Source organism: Phalacrocorax carbo, chromosome 2 (genome assembly GCF_963921805.1).
Source record: "Phalacrocorax carbo chromosome 2, bPhaCar2.1, whole genome shotgun sequence".
Taxonomy (NCBI): Eukaryota; Metazoa; Chordata; class Aves; order Suliformes; family Phalacrocoracidae; genus Phalacrocorax; species Phalacrocorax carbo.
This window is the reverse complement of record NC_087514.1, coordinates 58543858-58561703: the sequence shown is the minus strand read 5'-3', so window position 1 is coordinate 58561703 and position 17846 is coordinate 58543858. Positions and strand designations below refer to the sequence as shown.

The 17846-nt window shown below is 41.7% G+C and overlaps 1 protein-coding gene across 2 annotated transcripts; it reads right to left on the bottom strand.

The window, feature by feature from the left end:
- Nucleotides 1-1804: 1804 nt before the first annotated feature.
- SEH1L (SEH1 like nucleoporin) lies at nucleotides 1805-15010 on the bottom strand. 2 transcript variants are annotated; one of them, XM_064443057.1, is made up of 9 exons: nucleotides 14768-15010; nucleotides 12825-12875; nucleotides 11670-11816; nucleotides 10072-10283; nucleotides 8621-8719; nucleotides 7443-7583; nucleotides 6981-7138; nucleotides 6178-6328; nucleotides 1805-2563 (listed from the first exon to the last, which is right to left on the bottom strand). In XM_064443057.1, the coding sequence occupies exons 1-9, from the start codon at nucleotides 14876-14878 to the stop codon at nucleotides 2374-2376; spliced, it is 1260 nt and encodes a 419-aa protein (XP_064299127.1). In that variant the 5' UTR covers nucleotides 14879-15010; the 3' UTR covers nucleotides 1805-2373. The 2 variants fall into 2 exon arrangements, with proteins under 2 accessions (XP_064299127.1, XP_064299128.1); XM_064443058.1 differs by lacking the exon at nucleotides 1805-2563 and adding an exon at nucleotides 3570-4224 and having other exon boundaries at nucleotides 14768-15007.
- Between the last annotated feature and the right edge of the window lie 2836 nt (nucleotides 15011-17846).

The window sequence follows — 17846 nt, the reverse complement described above, 5'->3', positions numbered from 1 at the left end:
GTCCGCCCGACGGCACCCCGCCTCACCCCGCCGCCGGCCAATGGGCGAGCCCCAGCCGGAGCCGGCGATTGGCCGGCCGGGCGCGGCAGGAGGAAAAAGTTGGCGAGGGGGATGCTGATTGGGCATGGGGTGTGCGGCACCGCCTCCCGCCGGGCCCCGTGGTCCGTTAGGCTGGGGCGGGCGGGGAGGGCGGGGCTGGAGGCGGGGAGGTTCGCGCTGGCCCTAACTGAGGTTTTTCGAGGGGGACGATGAAATCGGTTATTTGAGGTATTTGCTTACAGACCGGTGAGTAGCTCGGGGTCTGCCAGGCGGTCGCCTGAGACGTGCTGTCGGGGGTCTCCGGCCGGCCCTGCTGCCCCGGCCAGGGCGGAACCCCTAGAGAGGAAAAAGCTGTAGGATTTAACTTATGTGGCATTTTTTATTTATATAGCGGGCTTTGTTTATATTGCTGACTTTTTTTTTCCTGTCGTATCGTTGCTGTATGAGTCGCTTCGATGAGGTTGAGCAATGTGCCGTTTGTTTACAGTGCCTGGATCATTTTATTTCAATTTTGAAGCGTAAATGTCACATTCTTTTAAGTAGAGGATGAGAAGGCAGCCAATGCCTTCCAAACAAGGTCCACAGGAATACGTGTACGTGCGTATGTCATCTTCAAAAGATCTTACATCAAAATCAGTGTTATTCCAGGACGTTTTACTGTGCACTCCTTCTACAGTTGTATTCCTGGTACAGATTGCAAAAGCTAGAATGGGAGTGAAAATTCACACACTCAGTGTCGTCAGAATTTTATGCTGTGTTCAGATATATTCAAAACAAGAACAAACAACAACAAAAAAAGCAAACCCCAAAGCCACCTCCTGGCTACTACAAGACCCAAAGACTTCTAGTCTTGGAAGGTCAAGCTGAGATGTGCTCCAAGCACATAAATGGTATACAGGACAATGCATGTCCAAGTACCTGCTTTTACTAAACTTTTTTTTTTTCCTTCACAGTTCTGTTCGTGCTGGCTGAAAACTATCAGCAACCAGTAACACCACCGTTAGCTCTTCTGGGATTTTATTAAATTAAAACTAGGTTCCTCAGAGCCAAATCAAGAAACAAGCGTGATGTATCTGAGCAAACATGCAACATACAAGCAAATAAATTTTCCAGAATACAAGTCAAACTCACAGAACCTGCATTTGGAAGAATGCAGGTTGCCCCCTCCCTTCACTTATGCTAGTGGTAGTAGCATAAGCTCATTTTGAAGCACGATGTACTACACCATTATACTGTGGGTTTCTGCTGCACAGAGCCCACCTTTACCCTTCCTCCCCCCCAAGATCTGCTGAGCATGCTCAGTAGTCACATCCTGTACAGTAATGCTCCTCCCCAGTAATACCGTGTAGCCATGCTCATTTTATCTTCCTGCCTGTCTCACACCAGCCAACACTGACTCAGTGCTGGCGCACTGATCCATACCAACCACATTCCTGTGCTGACACATCAGAAAAAGGAAGTTTTTAAGTCAGTACTATTTCTTCAAAATGCCCTAAGTGAGATACCCAATCACTGGGAAAGAATGACAAGATAATCTGAAATCCAACTCTAGTAGTCTCTGTAGCTCTTCACCACAGCCATGAGAAAAGTCAGACCACACCCTGTGGCAGAAAGATGTAATGTGCAACTGCACATCCAGAATGGCACACAACTTCGCACCAGCAAAGCTATCACAACAAGCACCAGAATCAGAAAAGCTCCTTGATCAGGAGCCTGTTAATGAAAAAAAAGGAAAGCCTATTGCAAGAGAAAACATACTAACACAGACCTTTTAGAACAAGTTTATTAGTCAACTGCAATTATAAAATCTAAATATTTATACAGCAAGATGGAAAATTCTTAAGTAACCAAACACTCCAAACTATTTTGCTGCAGTATACACAGGAATGGTTTTGTTTCTTTTACGAGTTAATCCAGTATCATCCTTTAGTTAACAACTTTTTGAAGGCATGTTTGAGGATGCATTTCACGTTTGTCAGTGCAATATACAAAAAGAAAAAAATTCAAGACCACACTAAACTGATTCCAAAACTTAAAAGGAAAAAAAAAGGAAAAAAAAAGGACAGGCACAAAGTCAGCTATTCTGTAAATAGCTTACGGTTAATACTGTTTGTATGCGTTGCCATGGTTCAAATGGTACAGATTAAAACGTTGATTTGATACACAAACATAAGTAACAGGTTCCAAATGTTGTAGTTTGTTTTGCAAAACATGCACAAGCTCCCCAATGTTTTAAAATCATCTGTACCAGAGAAGAAATACAAAGGCAGCCAGAAATTGAAACATTCACAAACACCAGAATAAGGCCCTTCAGAGTTTATTTAAAGCAGCTTGTTAAACCCCTTCATTCTCAGGTAATAGATTAAGAGGCCGAGATACACATCGTCTGCGAGGGTGAGGATACTGGATGTTGGCAGTGTCAGCATCGCAAGAGTGCTCTATCAGAGGAGGAGGAGGAAGGAGCTGGGCATGACTGGACCATCTCGATCCAGCTCGTGGGGAATCCAGAGGGGGAAAGAAATACCTGAAACAATTAAGAAAGGAACAAAACACCAAAACAAACAAAAAACCAAAAAACAAAACAAACAAAAAAAAAAACAAAACAAAACAAGAAAAAGAGAAAGGTAGTAAATACAAGGAGAACCAAAGGGGAGAAAAAGACATGCTGGAAAAAAAAAAAGGCTTTAGTATATCCATGCCAAAACTAATAGAACATAATAGCAGAAATCAAGGCTTGTAATTCAAAACAAGACAAATCTGGAAACTGTTCTTTAAAGGAAAATAATAGTCTTTTCCACTGAAATTCACAGAGAAGAATATAATAGTAATAACCCTAGTGTACATTTTCACAGGACAGATTGCTTTGAGAATCAAAAGGATGGTATAGCACAGCTATTAACAGGCTTTCATTCTCCCAGAATTCCTGCGATTTGTTAACAGAGCTTTTAGTAACGCTTCACTTGTGACGCAAGATATACATTAAATATTATGCAAGTACATTTTCTGCATATGCATCTAATCCAGATTAACTTCACAGCACTTCTAGAATAGGTGTGAAAACATTGTTTTTACAATACTTTAAATTTAATAATATACATTTACAGAGAATAACTACTTTCAACGAAATACAGCCTTTGTATGTATTTACATATTTCTGCAAAATCCTCAGGAAATTTCAGATTCCTGGTGAACACAAAACTCAATTATGCCATTTCGTGTCATTTTTCAGCTGTTTTTATTAGAACTTACCCGTAATACTTGTGCATTTTAGTATAGCTATATTAGATACCTACAGGTGTTTTCTGTCTTGTTTACAGTTCCATGGACTTATGTCAAGGACCAGCTACATGATCAATGAAATTATGGACAGCGCACAACAAACCATATTTTGGTTTCAATCTTTGTATGGCTCAAGTGTTTGCATTTTTTAGGATGCTGTGCTTAGAGAATTTGTTAGTCCATGGAATTTCTACCATAGGAATGTCCGAGTACATATCAGAAAAAGTACTTCCTAGTTAGGACGATGAAAGTATGACAGTACTTACAAAACATTTATTTGAAGTCATACTGAATTATAAATTAAGCAATACCGAACTATTAAAAGCGACCATCTGTACAATTGTCAAAGTACAGTTTTCTTATTCCATTAAAACTAACAGTTTCAAATATTACAAAACAGTTACAAACTTGTGATGTTTAGGAATCTTAATCAAATGCTGAACACTATTAAATGCAAAACAAATTAGTTATTGAAACAATTTCAATGAAAATTACTTTAATGGTCACTTCCCTCCTCCCATCCCAATCAAGGACAAAAATTCTCCTTTTTAGTCATGAACTAGTCTTTTAATTTGACAAGCTTTCAAAAAAAAGGTTTTGATGGAAGTTTTGGGGTTTGGCTTGTTGTATGTGGGTTTTTTTTCCCAAAGAAGCCTCTCTGAGTATTTTTCTATCAGGAGTTCCAACAGTATCAAACTGTGCAGGCTATTACAAAAAAACCATAAACAACGTGTTTTAAAAAGGCTTTTTGAATAGCATTTAGTAGTTAGCAGGCTGCTGGTGTCTTGGGAGAGGTCAAACGGCGTTGGGGAGGGGAAAAAGGAGTTCGTTTTCCATTCCTGTGTGCATGCAACAAGCAGCAAAACACCAAAGTTACTCCAGTTAGCTTGGTATCAGCTCTGCTTTCTGTTAAAAAGGACATAATACAAATGGAGAATGGAAATTGTATCATAGAACTAGACACACAATTACATCAACATAACAATTTAGCCGTACTGACTTATCTTCCAATCTATACCATCGGTTCTGAAACTATTTTGATTACAAATCTGGTTTGGTGGTCATGCTTCAACAAAGTTTTCCAGATCTGCCTATGGTTTATCTGTTTTAAGCATTTACATGTACAGACACTGAAACATAGCATATATGGTCACAGACAAAATAAGTTCTGTGCAGCATACAGATTTAGCCAAATGTCAGTACATAGATCTTATTGTTAATACACTAAAAAAAGTTAGCAACTGTGCTTATGCAATTCAAGCCAATGTTATTACCAAAGAACACATGTAGTTAAGTGCATCTTTTTTATAGTAAGGCTCAATCCTAGGACAAGACACCATATATTTTGAAATTCCACAGTCACGGACTTTATTTTGTAACAAAATATTTCTAATTTGGAGCTGAGAATAATTTATATAGAAAAAAACAAAATACCATTTTCAAAAGACAGAGCAATGGGGGAAGTCTAAAATAATGCCAGAAGTTTCAGTTTTGCAATGCCTTACTACCAACTTCATGGAGAGGAGAAAAACAACCCATAGGCTGGGGTAGGGTAGTCTTGCTGGCAGCATCACAGTCTTAGATAAGGAGACTGTGAAACCGCACCCTTTGCTGAGGAGGTATAGAACAGCCTGGATCTCCCTACAGGAGCCCAAGCACACACAGATAAATGTGATGTCCAAACCTATTTCCAAGACAGGGTTGCATTTCAGCATTTTTTGCTACGCTGCAAGTAGCACCTGGAACCAGATGACCAGTATCATGTTGGCCTGCTTTCTTGCTGGAGACTTGGCCCATGACCAACTCTTGCTCTCCTGTTTCTCTTGTGAGGAAAACGCAAAAGCACTTCTCTTCAACACAGCTAGGGGTCTGGGAGCCAGGACTGCTGTTCAGGATTCACTGCTGAATGGGGACGGTGGGGAGAGAGCAAAGGCTACTCTCCGAAAGCAAACTGTCACAGTACTCTACAGATGAGCATTTTAAACTGAAGAAAAAGCCGTATTAGTAGCTGTACTCAGATGGAAATGGAGGCTATCCCAAGGCATTTGAAAAAAAATAATTGTGGCCACAAAACTTGGAAGCTGCTGCTGTAGAATTTGGCCACTTCTGTTCCTCACACAGGACACATCCTGCAGAGCTGACTGTACACACTCCGCCATGCAAAGGCGGGGGCTCAGTGTGCTCCTATAGCTCGGTGCGCTCCAATTAAAATGGTTTTCAGAAGAGAGAGTTAAATTTACCTACTTAACAGCAATTATTACAGAATAAAAACATATCAGAGAAGGCAAATTAATCTGCGTTACGAATGCCACATGAGGAAGATGAAAAACCCCAAGATTTTCATTCAATTGATGTTACGCCTGCAAAAATGCAAGTAAACTAACACTAGTTGTTGAAACCATACATCATGAATCATCTTTTCCTCCTCCCTTTCTGCCACCTTATTCCAGTGAAAAACAGAATTTGTTGCCAGTATCTTTGCTTCACTTTTAAACATGCATCTAAAACAGAAGGGCATTTACACAGCAGTATGATGAAGCTTCTCCTTGTTTTAAACTATTTCAGAAAAGTTGTTTTAAATCACGTGACAGGACTAAAAGTGAAAATACTTGTTCACATTGCTTATTTATACAGAATAATTCGGTATGGCTTAGGTTTCATCCATTTTCCTCTTACCACTGGCATAACAGACACCATCACAGAGCAAGGCTAGAATAGCATGTAAAAGTGTTCATGCAGTAAGTGACATTGCCTTTTAAAAAAAGAAGTCATAAAACAAACATGAAAACTAAGTGAAATTAAGAAGATTCCGAGAAGAGAGTATTTACTGAAATTCAGTCTCTCTCCTAATTAACCTACCTGCTGGCAGATGATCCATTTAGTGAATTCTGTAGACTTGTATTGGCTGAACCTAGAGAAGCATTAAAAATCCCCTGCTGAGAACTACCATTCACTGGACTCCCGTTACCTTTCAGAATACCAGTACACTTCCAGTTGTCCATGTAATTAGCTGCAAATATAGATAAATAAAACCTGTTAGTTTCTCTTCTGAGGCTCAGCTCGTGATACGGCTATGTTTCAACTGCCATGCACCTGGTATGAATTAGAGTTGAACTTAAATACCAATATATAAATTCCAAACAGCTGAGACCCTTTAGCTGTCTGACATGCTCTGCCTACCTACGATTTCAAACTCAGTTTTGTTCAGTTGCAAGAATACGTTTTCCTTATTAAAATACTGAGAAGCAAATGCAGATGGATGAGGATACTGCTGCTGGTTCTTTTGTTGTTGCTTTTGGAAACTTAAACAGAAAAAAGCCAGTTTGCCTCAACACTGTGACTGAATGTAGATTTTCTGGTTTTGGCAGCAGGCTAAAGTAGTAACGCAATACATATGTTAATTTTTAAAATTACAACTTTACATAGCTCTAGTCTAGTGAAACAGTTTGAGGGTATAGTAACAACTATTCACAGCAGCCTAAATCATGCAAGTGTTCCAGCACAGAACGTTATTTCCTTCTCTGAAATGTACACAGAAATATAAAAATCTATCATTCACAAATCTGAAATGAACTTTTACTACAAAACTATTTTTTGAGTAAAATTTCTCAAGTATATTCAGCATACTACAAAGCTGGTATCTTTCAGGTGGGTGACCTTACCCTTCCAGAGCCTAACACAGCCATCATCTCCAGAGGAGGCAAGCACCGTGCCTGTAATATTCCAGCTCACTCGCCACACCTGGGAGTTGTGGTTATCAAACTGTGCCACAATATGAATTTCAAATTTCGTTAATCCTCCAGATGAAGTCAATTCTTTCCTGTTTAAGAGAAAAAATGACAGTTCTGTACACAGCTGTTCAAAGGTCTGGGCTTCAACATGATGACGAGAGGACAGAGGACTACATCTTTCAAGGAGTTTCTGTAACAATTGTTACCAGATAGGAGCATTAAGAGGTATTCAGACAAAATTATAGACTTGCTCACAATCTTGTCATCTTAAAAATTTGGCTGCTAAAAAAACGATCCTGTATGAAGTTACTACTTTTGCTTTGCAGATACTATTATAAGACGACCACAAAGTACGCACCACATCATACCAAACTACCTTCCTTCTAAGCTCACCTCAGAGGTTTTAGTGTGAAAATTCGAACATCTTTGGTTGCTACAGCTAAGATGTGGAAGGATCTTCCCAGATTTGGAGCAAATGCAATATCGTGTACAGGATCTGTGACTGTCATCAGAGCTTCTGCTTTTGCATATTTCCTGCACAGCATAAAAAATTAACCTTTAGTGCCATCAGAACTGCCAGTGATGCAAATTATATAAACCAGACATAGTGAAACAGAAAAAGGAGTTAGTGTACGTGATGAGACTTGCAAAAACAAAATTCTTCCTTAACATAAATTTAATTGTAAGTAGTAATTGCAAGCTAATTTCTTCAGAAACTGAATACATACAACACTATGCTAAATCATACAACGAAGCAAGGACTCCAGTACAAAGAATATCTTTGTCTACAGCTGGAAAAGGGAAGTAATTCTTCCCTTCATAAACCTAAAGCAAATTTGTACTGCAGTAACTTACTAAATTTTCTGTGCTTGTAAGCAGACCGCTGTCTTCCTCCTTCACTGTATGATAGACAAGTATTCCACTTTCTTATTTACCACCAGGTAAGTTACAACAACTGTTCTTTATTGTTAATGCACAAAGAACGCTGTCTGAAGCCAGGCATAAATCCACAGAACACCCTGGGCTCCTTTCCCACACCAAATCACCCTGAATGAAACACAAGTTCTCTGTCACCATTTGACTGAAAGTGGTTGTGCGTACGCTTCCTGGCCTTCTCTGGTTCTGAACTTTTAACTTTATGAACTCAACTGTCACAGAACACTACTAATTCACAGGACTTCCTGTCATTGTAAACATGCTTTTAAAAGCACTTTAAGATTGCCTTGAACAAAACAGTGCCTACTGCAACACAATTCAAGTTTCCACTTTGTCCTATTAGTTTCTTATGCAAAATGAAGCATATAAATTAGAAGCAGAAACAACATTTCCCTTTAAAATTCTGGTAAGAACACTGGCATTTCTGCACTGAGGTGGAACAACATTATCAACATCATGTCTCTTAACAGCAGTTAACATTCTGAAGTCTCTCTCTCCTTTCCTATCCAATGGCCAAGACAGAATTACGGTGCTATTACTTACTACTCCACGCCTAATGACAGGAATAAAATAAAAGGTCATATATTACAAGCTACTTTAAGATCCCACATGTTATACGTCGCCATTTAGCATACCTGGTATTTTCATTATATTCATAAATTTGAACCTTAGCCAATATGTTTGGACTGTTGTCATCACTTCCTACAGCTATCATTGGAGAATGTGCTCGAGAGCTAAAAGGTGAAAACAAGTAGTTATATTTACATTTAACATATAACATATATAACAAGTAGTTATATTTCACAGAAAGTACACCAAGCCATTTCTAAAATTTCAGACACATTATCTATAAAGAAAACAAAACAGTAACAACAAAAATATATCACAAGGGGAAAAAAATCACATGGAATGAGTAAGTGCTATTCAGAGTTACCGACACAATTTCCATGCTGTTGTGCTGAATGCCCACTTTATACACCCACTATGGAGAAATCATTAGGAAACATTATTTGGCAATTCAAGATGATGCCCCCAGAGAGTAGGATCAATAGATATACGCGTGTGCATATATAATCAATTATATATGCATGTGCAGTCAAGTCTATGTCACAAGTCACAGCAGAGCCTGCATTCTTTGTAGTACTTTTAAAAATTACTTTAGTGGGATTTCATTCAGGTTCTGGAAGATGGATTACAAAAGCTAAATGTAGATGAGTTCTAGTTTTTAAATCAGCTTTTAACCCCATCCCGTGCATCAAAGAGAACACCTATACTCTGAACCTTCAGCCCAGATTACTGCTAATGAACGGAAGAGTAAGCGGACCAGCAGCACACAGGCCACTGCTTCTGCAGGGAAAGCCATCAAGTGCTGCTGGCCAAACAGAACCCAGCACAGCTCAGTCCTGCCTGGTTTTTCCCTTCCTGTTACTGCTGGTACTGCTGGGGGGAGGAGGTGGAGGGGTTTGTGAGATAGGAAGCAAAGGAGAACCTCCACTTGTGTGAGCTCTGCTGGGTGGGCACAACCCAACCAAACTTTTGATTCCTTCCTTTTCAAGATGGGTAAGAATATCACTGAGCTCCTGAGGAGGTAACTAAAAGAACAACTCTTAGGCTTTGCAGTCGTGCTAGCAGGACTCTTGTGGTTCCTAAAACTCTGTTGCACTGGCAAGGGTGCGTGACCATTAGAGTTGTCAAAACTATTACCTGTTGTCAACACCCTTCTTAAGGAAAGAAGGGAGAGACAGGAACTGCCCCTTTATAAATGCTTTCTCTTATGAAAACCCCAGTTAAGTTTTGTGGGATAAAGAAAAAACACTCCATAGCTCTTTAGCTCATTACTTGCTAAAAATAACTACGCTGGGAATATTTCCTCACAGAGCACAGCAGAACTTTATAACGCTTCTCTGGCTCTGTCAAACTTGCTTTATTAAAAGAAACATTAGCAGCTTGCTTTCAGATCCAAGTAATATACATTCAATCTTCTCCATGCAGGTTTTAGGATTTATTCTACAAAATTTCAGAACTAACTCTTTGGATCTTCTGCTTAAACAGTCATAAAGCAAAACCTACAGTTTTAACAACATACCTTGAAGGATTCCAAGAAATACAACTGCAGCTTAGCTTACATGAGATTTCATGCTGCAGTGACCACTGACTGAGATTCATCACATCTGGAGCTTCATAAATCCTTACAACTCCATCTGCTGAACAGGTTGCTAACATAAGACCCATATGCTTGGGAGCAAACTTCACATCTGTAACAGATGTCCTACTGTCTACTAGAGTCGTCCTCTTTACCTGCAAAGAAAGGTGGAAATTCTTGTTGGAAATGCTAGAAATTTCCATCAAAAATTTATTCCTTAAGGAAGGCTAATGCAAGTCTGACAATACCACTTTGTAGGATCACTGACCTCTTCCATCAAGCACTGAAAAAATAAACACATCTTTATACACCAGTGAACTGGAGAAAAGACAGATCATTGCACTGATGCAATTTCAAGCATCAAGAGGTATACTCACACTGGTATCAAAGTTCTGATACCAAGAAGAGATGTTAGGATTATACTCTTCAGTAAAAAAAAAAAAAAAAAAACAAACACATAAGCATGCTGGCCTCTTCATTCATGCTGGTGACAACATTAACTGCAATTCCTAGCAATGCCACTTTCTAATTTCAGTGCTGCTGAAGTCTACCGTGAAGCATTTTCTGACAGAAGCATCAAAACTACAAATATTTCTGATACAGGAACAGGCAAATGCAGAAAACATTTGACAGAAACACTAGCTAGGGTGAAAGAGGAAAAAAATAGTAAACATTTGTTTTTCAAGTTGTCTCCTCTCCTGCCAAGAAAGTAGTTTGAGCTGGAAACTATGTATCACAACTGCCTCCTGCTCACGGAAGTCAGCTTTCCTACCCCATTGGGTGCCAAAGGTCCTGACAACCCAACTCTTCATAATTATGTGTTTTAATGTTAGAAAACTTTAGTAGAAAGTAGAAAACTGCAGATCCTTTAGCAACCTAAAACAAGACAAAACGCTAGAGGCAGGAATACTGAGTTACATAAGATTACACATGAAGAATAGCTGCAAAATAATCTGTTTAGGTCTAAAATTCCCTTGAGGAAATGCTACCCAGAAAATCTACTTCTGAGCAAACTATTTCTCAGAAAATACCTGATTTTTTGAATGGTGAAAAAGAACAGCATGTGGCAGCTTCAAACGAGCTCTTGTCACAGAAGAAAAAAAAACCCACACCTTGAATTCCCATCTACAGTAGAATTGATGTCCGCAATTGTTTGCCGGGGAACACCTTATTAAGCAACACCTATACCTGTGATACTAATTAGCCTGAATGTTGCCATTTAGCTGTTTTCCCCAAACACTTTAAAAATACTTACTCTGCAGTGGAATATCACCACAAATTAACAGAACATAGGCAAAATCAGGAACACTTTATATTAACAGAAGAAAACAGAGTGCTTTCTCTGTTTCAGGAATATTAAATATGTTACAAAACCAGAAGTGTCCAGTAACTTGGTATTTAGAATGATTTTCATGTTCAGTCTTCTGTTTATTTCTAGAATTTAAACAGTTTAAAGCTTCAGCCATTATGATAACCAAACAAATGAGGCACAGTAAAAGTGTGTATAAGAGAATATATAGAAATTGTAATTAAAGTCTTACCCAATGACTCTGGCCTCGGAGTTTATCATTTGACTCTCCCACTATTTCTTCCCACACCGCTGCTGTTCTATCAAAAGAGCAGGAAGCCAGGACCTGCCCAAATTCAGGATGGGCCCACGTCACACGCCACACGGATCCACTATGTGTCTGCAAGGTAACACCAGAACACCACAGAGAAACATATTTGTATTCGTCCAAGCAACCGTATGTTTTCATGACTTTCTGCAGAAGTAAATCCTTTGAAACCAATGTTCCTTTACAAAGCTCAAAGTTACAAGGCAGCTGTTGCATTTGTTTATTCTTAGAAGCACTGCAAGGTTTTGTTGCTATCAGTTAATGACTAAAAGGTAATTATTGCAAATATATTTCAAGGCATTATTTACTACTCCTTTAAACTATAAATTCCAAGCTAAGATTCTGCCTCGACACAAAAAATACAGCTTTGCTTTCAATGTTCAGCCATTACCATGCTCACTTCTAGCTTGCCTATACTTTTCCAAAGCATATGCAGAGCACTAATTATCCTCTCCTTTTTTACACAGAACTCCTCTTTCATACCTAGTCAACCTAATGCTTCTTTTTTTAGAGAAGGGAAATTCAAAAGCTTCCCTTGCATTTCCATTTACAGGCATTATTTTATTGTGGCCCTATTAAATAGGAGTTTCAGGACAACTCAGAAGCCAAATGCACTAATTATCCTGATGAAGCAGAGTCCCTGTACGACACATTCCTCAGAAAGGTTTTTAAAAAAAAAAACCAAACCAAAACTAGAGGTTAGATGTTGGAACACTTCATAGCCAGACCTCTTCCTTTTGCTTAAGTCTTAAAACAAGCAAAAAGAAAGCATTCCATTAAAAATGAAGGTACTGTTTTCCAACTCCCTAAATACCAGTTTCTGCTATTTTTACTGATAACAAAGTCTGCCAACATAACTAACTACTACCACAACAAGACTGCGTGCTAGCTGCTGCTTTAAGTGAGGGCCATCAGAAGTGTTTTATAAAAGCAGAGAAAAAGTATTTTACTAGAAGAAATAGAGGATCTACAACAAACCAAAAGTATTTCTACTCTACAACTCAGTAAAGACTAAGTATGTTTCTTCAAAAACAAAGGAGAAATTATGGTTATAACTGTGTAATTTTTATAAATACAAACCTTCCAGCTGGCAGTGCAATGCCAATCCCCATTTTCACTTTTGTCCCAGACCTATTGAGAAATCAAAATACAAACATAAAATTTGTATATAAAGCTTAGTAAGTACCACTAAAAAACACACCCATAAAATATACATATATATATATATATATATATACACACACACACACCACTAAACATCTTAATCTGGAAAACTCTACCTGGCTCAGTACCCATCTGCACTTCTTACCTGTAGTAGGGATATTTTCGAGGTCGAGTGAAGAGACATACACCTACAAACTTCACTGTTGGATGAAGTCTGTCTTTTTTTAAAAATGTATTATTCAGAGAAGACAAATTATTACAATTCTCAGCACTTCATTGGCTCTGTTCCATGAGTTCACTACCCAGGTTCACCCAAGAGCCCCCAAGGGTCCTGCTCACCACGGCAGGTGCTCAGGTCTGGTTGCATGACGCTGACATGGCTCCTGGCGATCACCCCGAAGTCAGAGCAGGGCAGCAAAAGGACAGCCAAGCTAGCAGGGGAACAGATCTTCTGTTTCTAACATTTCTGCCTTGATTTAGAACCACAAGCAAATCTCTAAACCTTCCTTTCTCTTGACTTCCCCATCATATTTACGCCTTTTTGTCTGAAAAATTGTGAAGGAAGTCACAAATGTCTCCAGATGAGAGAGAGATCCCCTAGAAGCCCAGCATCCACTCCTGTCTGTCACTTGTTCGCTATATAACGTTCCTGGAAGCCACCTCACTTTTGCCATTCCAGATCCCCAACGCAACCTCAGCTGTTACCATCACAGCCTGACTTCATACCTTCCCCTAGCCGCTGCTCTGCAGGGTGCACCGAGCACAAAGGGGACCCACGCCAGGTGCGCCGCTGCTGCTCTGGTCTATAGTAAAAGTTCTTAAGACAGCCTCATAAAGAATACTGTTATGATCAGTCATCGCTGAAAAACATCATTTTTGAGTCCTACCTACCTCTTCGCATCTTTCTTAAGAGCATTCTTTTTAGGCTGCGAGTTTCACGTAGTCAGTCCAGGCCAAAGACTGGCACGGTTTTGGCTTACATTTTGGGGAACAGGTTTTGTTGCTGCTGTTGTCAGGGAGGAGGGACTGCTCGCTTGTTTTTAAGGCGGATCTACACTTGACATAGCTTTCTATTGAAAAGCAATCTTCTCAACCATTTACGTGGTCTAACAAAAGAAACGACTGCCCTCTGCAAATTACAGTTTTTAAATCTAACAGCACAACTCCTGAATTGTTCTCCATCTCCTCACTATGTGCAAAAAAATGGAAAAGGCAATTAAGTTCTCATTTACTAGTATTTCCTCCAAAGGACTGTGAAATCAAGGTTTCTAATACTCTGCAGGTTCCCCATCCGCCAGAGCAGACGCAGAGCGTTTCAGCGTTTCGTTGGCTGCAACTCGTTAATGAAGCCGTAGCTTCATCCCTCGGCGCCTCAAAACGCGGATTTTCCACCGAAGCCGGGCGGGCAGCGCTGCCGGGCCCGCACCGCTCCGAGGGCGCTTCCCCCGCACCGGGCGCCGAAACCACCGCTGCTCTCGGGCGCGTTTGCGGACGGACGCCGCGCACCGCGTGGGGCCGCACACCCACCCCGCAGCCCCTCGCCACCGCCCCGCAGGGCGCGCCTCCCGCCGTGGGCCGCGCCCGCGGCAGCGCCCCGCGGGGGGGCGGGAGGCGGGGGCCGAGCGCGGCCCTTCGCTCCCCGGACCCGGCGGGGCGCGGCCGAGCGGTGAGGCCCAGGCCCGCCGCGGGGTGGGGAGGCGGACTGGGGCACGGCCGCAGCCCGCCCCGGCCCCGCCGCCCGCCCGGTAGGCCGAGCGCGCCGCCAATGCCGCTACACCCACACGCTTCCCCCTCCACACCCCGCCCGCCCCTCTCCCCCCACCCTGCCGGCGGCCCGCGGCCCGGCGGCTCCCGCCCACCTTGACGCTCTGGTCGCTGGAGCAGGTCGCCATGCGCCGCCCGTGGAAATCGAAGGAGACATCGTGGATGAGGTCGCGGTGATCCGCCGCGATGCTGCGCGCCACAAACATCGCGCCGCGGCGCAGGGCGAGCGAGCGACCGCCCGCCCGGCCCAGGCGCGCGCCCTCCTCACGCGGCGGGGCGGGGCGGGGCAACGGCCGACTCCGCGCGGGCGGACGGGCCGACTGCTTCGCGCGTGCGCGCGGCTTCCCACCCGCGAGCGGCGCGGGGCGGGGCAGCGCCACTCCAGCAGGGGGCGGAGCGGAGCGCCGCGGAGCCGGTCTGTCTCTCGTCAGCTCGCCCCTGCAGTTCCCCTTTGCCTTCTGTCCTCTGCAGCCCAGCTGCTGCCTCCGGGCGGCTGCTGCCTCCCCGCCACTGCCCTCTCCTGGCAGCGCTGTGAAGTCCCTCTGCCTCACCTGGCTCACCACGGTGGCGCTCCCCGTAGCAATGCCAACCAATAAGCAGAGGAAACATTGAACGCGGCAGTGTATGATTTACTTAATTTCTGTCTTTCTGACTGACTGTACTAACGAGTACCGTCAGGCGAGCCCTGAGAGCACCGCGGTGCAAAAGACGCCGAGACATGTTTCGCGAGGCGAGGTGTGCCGGGGCTGAGCTCGGAAGGTTTTATGGGGAGGACGGAGCACGCGATACGGGCGCCGACAGCGAAGAAACCCGAACACGGGCTGGACGCAGTAGGTGAGGCGAGGGGGGTGCCGGGCAGCGTCACAGGCTGTGCGGCGGAGGAGGGATGACAGAGACTTGCAGGCGGCAGCAGACACCTCACGCAGGACTGAGGCCCGGGCAGGAGCCACGGGCCAGGCATGGCCAGCGCGTGGCCGGAGGTGGCCCCAGGGCTGCGTGAGGTGCATTAACCAAAGCAGCTGGAGACTCTTGAGGGCCGAATACCCTCGCCGGTGACCTGCCGCCTTCTAGGGAGCCCCTCACGAGTGGAACCCCTTTCATCCAGTTCATATCCTGCAGTATCAGCTCGCAGACGGGACCACCCAGCTGTTGGCGCTAATATTTTTTTTAAATACCATTAATCATTGTATCACTGAGCACAAGGCTGGTCCAGTGTCTTGTTCCATCTGTAAGCCATGTTATTTACTAGCCATCCTCAAGCTAATTACGATAGTGTGTAGATATTCACAAAGAAAAAATAAATAATTCATTCACCACAATCTAAATAGTAATCATGCAGTTAGTAAATTCGAGAGACAGAAATAAATAATAATGAAATCATGATGGCGGTAATAAATAACAGCAAACACACTTGTATTTAATTGTCCTTTATTTCAGTCCCAAAACAGTACTCATTTTTTAGACACCTTCACTGCCTTATAGTTATGATCCAGTTTTCAAATCATACATTAAGTGATTAAGGAAGAGAATCATATGTAAAGTTTCCTGAAATCAGATATACACAAATTCTCTTGATTCGAGCCCAGTTCAGGCCCTTCCTAGAACATTTTTTATATCTGTGCCTTTAACAGGAGATTAGTTTTGCCATTTTCAGAAGGACTTCTGATTCTCACCACCTCATTTAAAATTTTAACGTTTGGTCATGGCAATAAGAAGTCAAATTCTGTCCACTTGGTGAAGATAATTTGTTCAGGGATGTCCAAATACTTAACACTTAAAAAGAAACCGTTACCTGCTTGTGGATGCACCAGGCAGCTTGGGTGTCATATTTCATGCATTTATTCTTATGAACCGTGAAATACATTCCACAGCAGCTGATGGAGCTGCCGCTGTCACGTGCCAGAGAGATCACCGCTTTCTGCATCATTAATAAGCAAGCACTTAACACACTAATGCATGTGTTTCATTACCAGGCCTTGTATTAAGACTAGTTATGCTGGTACCCAAATGCAACAAGGAATGATAATAGATTACTGATAAAAGATTGAGGTAAATGACGACAAAATTCGACTTGAAGGGGCACAATAGCATTAAGATGCTAGGATTTAATTATTTTAATGACACTGGGTAAGGAAAAGTTTATATGCTTAAAAATATGCTGTTACCCAGGTACAGGGAGTATGATAAAAATGTTTTCAATTACAGAAAATAGAAAATGCAGAAGGATTTAGAAGAAAAGTTACCAGCTGGTTTTACATTCTTGTCTAAGTTGGCCAATGGTAGTTTTGAAATTATATTTTTTAAAATACTAGAGAGCTAAATCTTAATGGAGAACACGAGCTGAAAAGAGGAATTTGCAACTTGTTATCAACAAAATTAAGACATCTAAGTTTTACCTATTTAGTGTAAAATTTGGTTTGGTGTTTGCAAATAACACAGAATATTTGTAAAGCATTTAAAAAAATGGAGAGCTAATGAAAGGAAGGGGGTAACATTTTCTGGTTTCTGAAGATGAACTGGCATTGCATAATTCATCTCCTAGCAGGAACCTCGCTGTGGACTGCAGGGCCGTGGTCAACATACCCTTCCACCCCCCCCTGCAATCACATGCGATCACTTCAGAGGTTGAAATTTCAGTATTTTCTAAATAATAGGTAAAATTTAAGTAGTACAATAGGAGAACCAAGCAAAGCTGATTGTTCCTGACCATTCCAGTGCTGTAACGAGAGAGGTGTTATGTTTTTCATGCTAGAGGGAAAACACTCATATATAAGAATAAAACAAACAAAAAAAACCCTAACAAATAATATTCATGCATTTATTTAGATTGCTAAGGTGAAGGATTTCTTTTATCTTATTTCAGCATGATTAGAGACATTTATACTTTGAAACTTCAGTTGCTGCTTCATTCAAATAGCTGGAGAGGCAGTGCATAATAAAAGCGTTAAAGTTGTTTTATAAGTACCTTAATTCATGACAGTGTCTCTGAATGGTTGGTTTTGTTAGTTATTTTTGGGAAATGTCTTTTACTGTAAACCGTTGATCATATTTATAAAAGACTGCATTTCTTTTCTCCAGAAGAATTGTTTCCAGTCAGTGATTCAGCTGTCAAAAACACATTCTTTTGCAATTTTTAGTAACGTTAATGATTTTCTCAAGACTCAGAGTATGTTA

Excerpts from the sequence above, each read along its gene's own strand:
- SEH1L (XM_064443057.1), bottom strand. The coding sequence starts at position 14,878 with ATGTTTGTGGCGCGCAGCATCGCGGCGGATCACCGCGACCTCATCCAC. Across the intron at positions 10,284-11,669 it reads TCCGAGGCCAGAGTCATTGG|GTAAAGAGGACGACTCTAGT; the intron begins GTAAGACTTTAA and ends CTTTCTTTGCAG. Across the intron at positions 2,564-6,177 it reads AATGGATCATCTGCCAGCAG|GTATTTCTTTCCCCCTCTGG; the intron begins GTAGGTTAATTA and ends TAATTGTTTCAG.